Below are 10,454 nucleotides of genomic sequence, written 5' to 3'. Positions count from 1 at the left end.
GGGACGGGGAGGGGGCGGCGCTGGAGCTCCCCCGGGACCCCTGCGCTCCCCGAGGGGCGACTCGGCGCGGTGCGGCGGAGGGGCCGCGGGCCCGACCCCTCCCCTCCCTCCCTGTGCCCAGCGCCTTGGGGCGGGGTGACAGCGCCGTGCCCCCCGCCCGCCCCCGCCTCCCGGGGAGCCGTCCCCGCTCGCCCCGTGTCCCCACAGGGACCCCTGCGCGCCGCCGCCGCGGTGTCCGCCCGCCTGCGGGTCGCTGTTCCCCCAGGGAGCAGGGGAATATAAAGCAGTGGATCGGGGAGGCGGTCCGGGCGCGGAGCCCGAGAGCAGGTAGGTGCGGGACGGGCGCCTGGGGAGCCGGGGGCGCCGCTCCCGCAGGCGGCTGCGGGGGCTGGCGGGAGGCGCTCAACTTCGCCCGGCGCTGGGCACTGCCGAGGTCAGCGAGCCTTTTTCTGCCCGCGAAGCATCCTGGTGTGACTTCTCGCAGAATGTTGTTTTTTTTTTTAGGGGGGCTCTTTAGTGGTGTTTGGGTTTTTTTTTTTTCCCTCTCCCTTTGCCACCCCGTCGCTACATAGGCTGGAGCTGGCCGGGGGCTCGCCCCTGCCTCTGTGGCTGCATACGCAGCGCTCGTGTTGTCCTAACGATATGGCAGTAGCACTTCCTGCTGTAAATCACTTCGCGATAGTTTTTGAAGCGCTTCTTTAAGGCGGCACTGTAATGAACCCTCTTGTCAGTGCTTGCGGTGAGCTTAAAACCCTGCGAGCTGGAGGCTGTTTTTAAGGCTGAGCTGTGTAATGTGCTGCAGTAGTTTTCATAGAAAGGGTAGAAACGTAGTTCACTGTTGGTTTAGTGTTGGCATAAATGTAATTCCCCTTGCTCTGCCCTATTGGTGTAGGCTGTATGGTTTTGGACCCCGTTGTAGTCACCTTTGTCATCTTCTTGTTGTGAAAGAAAGCTAATCTCAGATGTTCAGAGACTGATGGATTAAGAACTATGAAAAGTAAGCTTTATTAATACTGCTGTACTGGGGGTAGCTCTTTGTTCTAGAATAATTTGAGTAAATAAAACCACTCTGACTGAAATTTATGGGGACTTGAATTTAAAAGCCTTAGCTGTTAGCATTTGTTAAAATATTTTAAATAAATAGATACATTGATGTCGATTGCTATTACTGTATTTGTGTTTCATTTATTTAATTAGTCTAGTGATCTCCTGTTTTGCTCTTTGTATGAACATCATCATATAAAATGGTTTTGCTAACTTTTTCCAGCTTATTAATGCCGTTTTCCCTCAAAAAATTTTAGAGCACAGTCAGAAGAGGAATGGATGTAACATGATACCCTTGCAGTGCTCAAAACACACAAATTCTGCAAAGATTTGTTTTTTGGTTAAATAATCCAAGGAAAATGGATGAATCAGCTTTGCTGGATCTGTTGGAGTGTCCTGTTTGCTTAGAGCGCCTTGATGCTTCTGCAAAAGTCTTGCCTTGCCAACACACGTTTTGTAAGCGCTGCCTGCTGGGCATCGTGAGCTCCCGCAGCGAGCTGCGCTGTCCCGAGTGCCGGACTTTAGTGGACTGCGGTGTTGACGAGCTCCCCAGTAATATTTTGCTGGTTAGGCTCCTGGATGGCATCAAACAGAGGCCTCGCAAACCCAGCGCCGGCGGTGGCACTGCCGGCACCAACGCGCTGAGGGTCCCCATCGCTGCTGGAGCCAACTGCGCATCCAAGGACCTGCAGAGCTCCCAGGCTGGACAGCAGCAAAGGGTGCAAGCACGGAGCCCTCCTGTGAGGGTGAGTACCACGTGGTGACAGTGTTTTGTTGCATTCCTGGCTTTTCCAGAATGGTTGATGGCCTCTGCTTTGGGATAAGGGCAGTCAGATAGTTAATACAGCAAAACAATGTGATTTTGAGAATATGTATAGATATCTTGCAAAGCATGTTGGTGTTCCTATCAGTGTTGGTTTAATGTTGCATAAATATTAGTAATGCTTCCTAACTGAAACTCTCAGCTTTTGAGGCAAGAAGAAGAAATCCTTAACTGTCCAATTCAAAGACAGTCAAATAGAGCAAGGTAACTTATGTGGAAACCTTGAGTTAAGTTATTGTTAAGGATAGAGACCTTGTGAAGGACAGTTGGTATTGTTTTTAGTTTGTCAACTGCAACACTAGAGATTTCATTTCGGCTGGTGCACTTGCTGAAATGATTCTTACAACCAGTGAATTTCCTTTAAGTTAGACATAACAAATGTTAAACATGAGCAGAGAAGTTTTGCCACTGGCTTCTAAGTATCTAAATTTTTACTTTCTTTCCTTCAAAAAGAAAGTTTTGAATTTCTGCAATCTGCTAAGTTGTACTCTTAGTCCTCATAATTTCTTTATTAGTTTTTCCTCAACTATTTTTTTAGGGGATTTGTAAGTTGTATGTACCATGATAGGAAGACATTGCCTTCTTTATATACTCTAGTTCCTTCCTAAGAGCTATGCAACCTGTAAACTCTGTCATACCTTATAATCAACACTCAGTAGCCTCATTTATGATTATTCATTCTAGAGCCTGTGTCAGGAAATGTAATTTTATGAGATGACAGACCTTGCTCTGTTTTATCTAATGACTAAGCAAGACAGCTTCTCTGAAAGATTTTGCTGCCCAGTTTGTTCGAGTTCCTGTGTGTGAAGTGGAGTTTCTGAATGGTTTAGGTGGTTTCTGTCTTGTGGAGTTTATTATATTTTTATGAAATGTCTTAAGGAGTTTCAAGAAGAGGACTTGAACCTATTTTTGGCAGGACTAGTCTTTATTTTGAAGGGGTATCTAAATTATTTAGTTTACTTACCCAGTGAAGGAAGCCTAACACTGATTTTCCTCAGATGTACTTGACATGATTGGAATCTCTCCAAAAGATCTTGGATACAGCTTTTAAGTTTATCCTTTAACATAAGGATTTAAAATACAGTTGATATTACTTTCTCTGCTTGCTAGAGATCTCATTGGGTTCTTTACTTTAGAATATGGAAATTACAATTATCAACTCACTTCCTGCTAATGAGTTTTGTTTTGTATATACATTAATTGGTGAGAAGGTGATCTGTGGGGTTTTTCTGTTAGTGGTTTGTTTTTGTGGTTTTGGTGAATTTTCTTTCCAGAACGTAGAATTCTTAAAAAGTAATACAAAGAAGCATCAGGAATATCAAAACCAGTCTGGTCTTCTCCAGAACTTTAATGTGTTTGTCATGATACCTTGCATTTGCAAATGCTCTTCAACTTAAAACAAAAAACCCTTATAAGTTGTCTATATATTTTTGTGTTGACCTCTGTAAATAACTATTTTCAGAGACTGCTTCTCCTCCAAAAAGTTTTCCTGTACGGTGCTGTGCATGAAAGACTGCACTTCAGAGTTTGTCAAAGCCTTGTTAGACAAAATAACTTGAATATGGAATATTTTATCTCTCTCTTTTTTTTTTTTTAATGTTCTATAATATCCTGTTTGCAACATTTGCATTTCCAGATGTTGTGCAGAGTAGAAAGTGATAACACATGGAAGGTTGCTTCAGCTTATCCTGTACCGTGTGCCACTAAAACTGTGACCATATGCATTCCTCATGCAGTAAATGATACTCATTGTATATTAGTGATAGTTTTTAGTGTTCTACAGTAAGTCTTATTTCATCTTTAGTTTTGGACTTTCATAGGCATTCTTGTGCCTTCTTTCCTTTGGGAGACAGGGAAAGGTGATGATGTCATCATTTGTCCACTTTGTCCAGAGCCTGTTTTACTAGGAAGCCAGTACCTTTAAGAACATGAACCAACTTTGATGGATAAGAAGGTGGAGATATGAACTACTTTTCTGTTTTCTATATGAAAAGTGGTTTTGGAAAAAAAAACCAGTCCAGAAAGCAAAATGCCACTTTAATGGACAGTGTTGAAATGAATGCCCTGTTTGTTTTGCTAACTCTAACATAAAGATGCTTGCAAATACAGTTCCTCCCTGGGAATTGAAGAGGAAAATCTGTTTCTAGATGAGTGGCAGAGTCAGATTTCCTAAACTAATTTTGCTGAAGGGGAACTAGTAAATGAAAGTTGCTGTTATATTAAATGAAGTGAATGTGGATGAAGTCTGTCAAGTCATAAACATTCTGCTTATACCCTGAAGTAATACTAAGCTCATAAATGCCCTTTCAGAGAATGCCATAATTTTCAGAAAAGGTTAATACAGCGTGTACTGCAGTGTGATTTCCTGAACTGTATCAATGACTGTGGAGTGGCCAGCCCTGTAATTGCACACTATATTGCATTCTCTGTATGTATGTGGTGACACATGGCAATAAACAAACAAATGGTTCCTTGAGTCTTAAAACTAATGGAGCTGGGTGGGTGGTGGGGATTAACAAATCTTGTGCCTAGTATGTCCCCCACTACAGTAACCTCTTTCTTTCTGTAACCTCTCTAAGCTTTCACTCCTGTAACAATGGCAATTTCTCTGTGCAAGTTGTTAACCTATTTTGTTCCCCTGCTGTTTTGATGTACAAAGCCTCCTGTGCCTTTCTCTGGTACTGGTCGGACTGCACCTGATGGGAAACTTGTGTTTGCTCTGTGCCCAGCAGTTCTGTCCCAAGCAGCCAGCTTGCCAGGGACAACAGTTATATACATACTGCAGCTTCCTCTCTGGTAAAGATGCAAATTTAATGCTTTCCTACTTGTTTTCAAGTGAAAACTTTCAGGTAGGTTGACAGCTTGGAAGAGCTGTAAGAGCCCCAGCCTACTGTCAAATCTGCTTGCAGCTGGTCATCAGGAGCAAGTTGGGCTGTTGAGGGACTGCATGATCATGTGAGCTTTGTTTCCTTCAAAAGAGCATTCAAAAATGTTAGGGTCCATCCTTTTATGTTTATGCTCATGTTATTAATTTTTTCATTTTCACAGAGTATGTCAAACAAGAATTATCCTAAGTTCCTTATGGCAGTTTTACAAGGATATGCTTATTGCAGGAGTCTTACATGTAGCTGTGTGTGTGGGTTGCTGGATGTTGGAGAGCTGTTCTCTCCTGGACAGATTTAAGATGATCCATGCTTAACTTTTCCTTGGAATTTGTATTTGCCTAAGTCTCCTTCTAGTTTGTTTATAGACCAACTTTCTGAAGTTGAGGTTTCTTTTCCACAGAACCTAGAGGAGAGTTGTCTAGTCTGAAACCTCATCACTGTTGGAAATATTTTGTAATAATGTTTTCAGCTATTTTGTGGACCAAATGTAGGCATGAAGAGCTAAAAGAAGAATAAAATTGACCTCCATTAACAAGAGAAAAGCATGAATAGCTCAAAAATTGGGCATTCCCGATGCAGTTGATGCTTATGCTGAGTAAGAATTGATGGTGTGATGTTGTAAGCAAGTGGTCCTGAGATGGGATGGTCACACATCCAACTTGAATATATTCCACTGTATGTCAGTGGAAAATCTTATCAAGAAATGTTACAGTGCAATGTGAAAGTCCTGAAGCTTTCCCCTTTTTGGTTATTTTTATTCTGGAAAGTCCCTAGAAACTCTGGAGATAGCGTTCTTGGTGAAGTCGACTTGAAATGAGGGAAAAGAATCATTACAGACTATTGGAAAATGCTCCTTTAGATGTTAAAGGGGGCTAGAGCCAGTAGTGTCTGAGCATCTGAGTTGTTTGTGATAAATTCTTTTACACTGAAGAGGAAAGAAGGACCCACTCACAGGAGATTGTTTCATGAGTTTCTGCAAATTCTTGCTGTGTCATGTAATTCCATGCATCCATTTTCATGGTTGTTTAACAAGGAAAGCAATACTAAAATTTTCAATTCCTGTATCTCTACTGCTGCAGCAGTTGTCATTTGTGATCCAGTAGGCTTGCCTGGGAACTGCTGAACAGTTGTAATGGCAGAAGGGAAAATAAATGGAGCAGGTTTTCCACCCAAAGCTGTGGTGTTTGAGTGGGCCGCCTTCTGGTCTTTGTGGATTTAAGCAGGTTGGGCTTCTCTCAGACCCAATGGATGATGTAAGCAATCCATTTTCTCTTGTCCTAACCACCCTGGAGCGGGGAGCTCAGAGTGCACCTCTCACAATTTGGCTGTTGAGCATGTTGCAAAAATGTGACAGGAGACAAAACAACTGCTACTGTTGTAGTGATGGTGCTTGCTGGACTATGGAGATCCTGGCAGAACTTAAGTATCAAAAGAAACCTTTTAGACTAGAAGATAACAATAGGATGAAAACTGTGCATTCATGGATCAATAACTCCATTAAATTATTGTAAATAAATATGGGGATCGCCGTGCATAGCAGCAGGTGTAGATTGGAACAGATGTTTAAATCATGTTGGAACAAGAGTTAGTGGAATACAATAATACAAAGAATTGTATCAGTAAAAGTCTGCTGGAGGAGTACTCTTAGAGGAGGCTCCCATTGTCATAATAGATCAGATTGTCAAGAATACCCATTTAAAGGAAAAAGCAGTCATAGAAATATGCAAAAAACAGTGCCTAATGCAGTTGGCTTCATGACTGTTATTTGTAATCATGGGCTGGAGAGTCATTACTTGATGGTACTTGATTTTGATCTGACCCCCTCAACCAAAATGTTATTCCATACAGTATGGCATCATGGTCAGCATATAAATCTGGGGAAAGAAGAAGGAATGGGGGGAAATTTCCCAGGTAATATTTGAGAATCCGGAGATAGACACCTATTCATGCTCTGGAGTGATCATTAGAAAATATTTTGTGAAGTCTTTGCAAATCATATATGCATGCTTTGTTTCATGTCATGCTTGCTGAGATACCAGATTCTGCTTTTATGTTTACAGTTTCTTGTACAGTTTAAATTAGTCACAACAGTGTAACACTGTTGTAACCTATGTGAAACTAGAGAAAATTTAATGCAGATCATAAATATGAAAGAAAAGAGACTGACTGTCCTGGTGTGTGTGTGTTCCCTTTCAGAGATAAATAATTAGGTAGAGAAGGAGGATAAGCAAAAGGAAGAGCTGTCTCTGTATCCAAAGGCATTGAGAGCTTCCGGGCTCAGTTCCTGGCTTTGCTACAGACATCCTTTATGACCTTGCACAGAGTCACTCAAAGCTCTTTGTGCCTCTGTTTCCCATCTGCAGATATGACTGATAGTACTTTCTTTGTGTGACTCACTATTTAGACTTTATGCTCTCCAGGGCAGACACTGACTTTTTTAAAATATTGGATGTATCCGTGGTTGTTTTACAATGGTTCCACAGTCTCAGTTGAGGTCAGTATATCCTGCTGTTAACTCTAAATCATTGACTTCCACATTACTGGAGAACTGTTCATAATCCATTTCCTGTCCCAAAGACGGTGCAATGCTTAGTGTCACATTGTTAAAAGGATTTAATTTTGTTTGGATGTTTAATAGGAAGTCACATGAATACCTCAGTGAGGAAAAGCCAGACACTTGAAACATCTGTGGAAGTCATAGTCCACCCTTCAGCTAGGGAAATCTGGATCTAACTGGCACACTGGTGTGTAGATTTGAGTCTGTTTTGAAAAGAATAAGAAGAGAATATCCAGTGTAAATTGTGTTGATAATGCAGAAATGTTTAATTCCATACTTTGCACCTGCATAGCTATGTTGAACCTGCCAATTAACATTAATCTGCTTGATAAAATAGCAGTCAAACTAGTGTAATCTCCTTTTTCAGAAAACAATTAGGTTTTGAAGTAAACTGATCTATAAACTAAAGAAGTCCACATTATTTACATGTGATACTGAAATCTGAAATCCCTTTTTAATTTGTTTACAAGCTTTTATTTTTTGTCTTCATGTGGAAGAGAGAGCTGTCTCTATTTCCCTTCATTTTCCAGTTTAATATTCTTCCATTTATGTATTAAATATTATTTAATATTCCTCCATTTGTTTAAAACCACCTACATGAAATGAAGTGGTGTCTTTTTTTACTCCACTTTAATGTGGCCACTGAATTGCTCTGCTCGAAAAGCTTCGATCATTCAGAAAATTTAAACTTTTGCATAAAAAGGGAAATCTCAAGCTGTTACTTTTAATGGGCTTGTGAAGGGAAGCATTTTTATCGAGAGAATAAAAATCCTTGAATTTTTTTCTCATATTACCAAAAAAATCAAATACCAACAAAATTGTTTTATGTAGGTGATCCAGGATCTGGTTAGAAAAGTCAGTCAGCAGTGCTGTTGCTGTGTTTCTCTGTGCATAGTGTCTGGCTTTCTGCAATGCATTTGGTGGCTTAATAGGCATCATGCATGGTATGAAGAGCTGGTTGGGATGGCATCAGCTAGAAATCCTTCTCCCCTCTCCTTTAACTGAGTGAAATGGTTTTTAATGGAACTTCAGTGTTTAGTGCATGGATAGGAACTGCAGAAAACAGAAAGCTTTAACTGCAGCTGTAATAATAAAACTGGAAACTGGTTATGATCAGTTGTTTGTCTTTCTTTTGGTGAACTTCCCCTTGCAGTGCATTTGGCCTTCTCCCTGTGATACGCTTAACACCTTCCTTGGTCTTTTCTTTGGCTCCATTGTTGTCCTTTATTCAAACAATCTCCTGCCTCTGATTTTACTGTACCACTTCCAAGAAAAAGAAAACATCTAGTTTTCTTACCTCTTGTGTCCCATTTGTCCATGACTGTGTCAGACATAAGGAACAAAAAATAAACAATAAGAAAGAAAATTCTCTTTTGAGGTATGTGAATTATGTACAGCCTTGTAGTGTATTCAACTAAGATCTGCCAAATACATGAAGAGTATAAAGTGTAAGTTAATATTACTGTATTGCCTAGCCTCCTGGGATTATTCTTTCTTTTTGCTTTTTCTTTTTCTTCTTCTCCTTTAAGTCACTGACTATATCCTCATTTTTGTGTGGGCAAGAGTGGGTCTCAGTAATTAAAGCTGAAATATCAACTGGTCAGCCCTGTTCATGCATACACCTCGTTACTGCCTTGACAGAGGAAAAGTGTGCATCTGTTAAACCTCATTTCCTGTCAGATCCCTCTGTGTTAGACAGAAAAACTTGTCTTGGAAAATCAGCAGTGAATTCTTGAGTCAGTTGAACTAGATCAAATCCTTTACTTTTCACATCACTAAATCAGAGTCTTTTTAGAGAGCAGGTTTTTGGGTTTGTTTTTTGTTTTTGGACTGAGAATTGCTGCTGTGAGGTGAGCTGGATTAGTTTTAGAAAGCAAGTGGTGCTGAGATGGGATGGTCACGCATCCAAGTGCTCCTTTCTGCTCTCCTTATCTCTCTTAGGTGTGGAGGGGAAGATGATAGAACTGTCCTTTGGCAGTCAAGCTGAATGCTGGGAGCCTAGAGCTTTGCTGCACTGAGCACCTTATCCCTTTCCCATGGATATTGCCAGAGCTGCCATGCAGTTTGGGTGCACAACCCCAGCTGGTCAGCACACTGGCAATTGGTTAAGTCTGTTTTCACATTTGCATCCTCTAAAATGTCAGGACATTGTTGGGACTCAGAAAGATGCTCTGGAGAGAAGGGAAATCACTCCAAAGAGGGAAATCAAGTCCAGTATTTTTAATTCTTTAGACATGTGATGCTTCTATATGTATCTTTAAAATGTCATTCAATGTTGCCTGGAAACCTACAGATTTGGATTCCCCAGTTGAAGGAAGAGTGAAACACAGAAGTCAGTGTTTCATTTATGGACACTGTTGCCCAAAGTGTCTCAGAATCTGAGCCTGCTAGGTACACCAAAGTCAGCTGTGGTGTGTGTATGAGCAATCTGCTGTACCCTTAGAAGCTTAGGGTTGTGGATCTCATTTTGCACTTGTGGCGCCCAGTATGAGATTTATTGTCCAAATTAAGTTTTTGTAGTGTAAGAGTATAAACGCTTAAGAATTTTAAGTAATGTCTTGTCTAGGTCTTTGTTCCCCTCTTATTTTGCTCTAGATTAATCTCCTCTACCTCCTGTCCCTCCTTCCCCCAGCATAAGCACTTAAATTTTCAAGTATTAAAAAGCCAGAACCTGCAAGGATGTGTCTGATCTCCTACAAATGAGGACAAGATTCTGTTGTGTGCCATCCCTCTCACACAGGAATTCTGTTTGAAATATTGCTCATATGCTTGGCTTCCACATCTCATTTTTTGAATATGGTGTGAATTTCTGTTTGGGTTTTTTTTGTTTTTAATTGAACTAAAAGCTCTGTTCTGGTGTTTACCTGTTCTTTCTATCTTTCTTGATTTTTCAGAGTCAAATTTTAGATAGTCCATTTTTATATTCTGTAAATGTGCAAAGTATAATTTTCTAGTTTCTAGCTGGGAAGTATGCTATTAATCATAAATGCATTTTGATCAAAGGTAAGCATTTCAGTGGTGTTTAAATATTAATACAGATAACATTCTCCTCCTCTCTGAAGTGGAGGACTGCTGCCAGTGCTGTTCAGAAGATAAGCCTGGCATCAAGTGTCCTGTTGGATTTCGTCACACCGAAGTGCTCCTC

General features: G+C 40.9%; 1 protein-coding gene across 3 annotated transcripts in view; it reads left to right on the top strand.

Annotated features, from left to right (window-relative positions):
* Window positions 1–10,454, top strand: part of SH3RF1 (SH3 domain containing ring finger 1) — an 83,823-nt gene that overhangs the window by 197 nt on the left and 73,172 nt on the right. Inside the window, exons 2-3 of one of the 3 annotated variants that reach the window (XM_074541249.1) lie at window positions 893–997; window positions 1,302–1,790. In XM_074541249.1, the coding sequence (XP_074397350.1) occupies window positions 1,404–1,790 (387 nt within the window). In that variant the 5' untranslated portion in view covers window positions 893–997; window positions 1,302–1,403. Of the gene's footprint in view, window positions 1–24; window positions 328–892; window positions 998–1,301; window positions 1,791–10,454 lie in introns of those variants that run through there. The other 2 variants (XM_074541248.1, XM_074541247.1) reach the window with 2 other exon arrangements.

The sequence above is a fragment of the Zonotrichia albicollis genome, chromosome 5 (assembly GCF_047830755.1).
Source record: "Zonotrichia albicollis isolate bZonAlb1 chromosome 5, bZonAlb1.hap1, whole genome shotgun sequence".
NCBI lineage: Eukaryota > Metazoa > Chordata > Aves > Passeriformes > Passerellidae > Zonotrichia > Zonotrichia albicollis.
The sequence above is the reverse complement of the archived record's forward strand: the minus strand, read 5'-3'. Positions and strand labels throughout refer to the sequence as shown.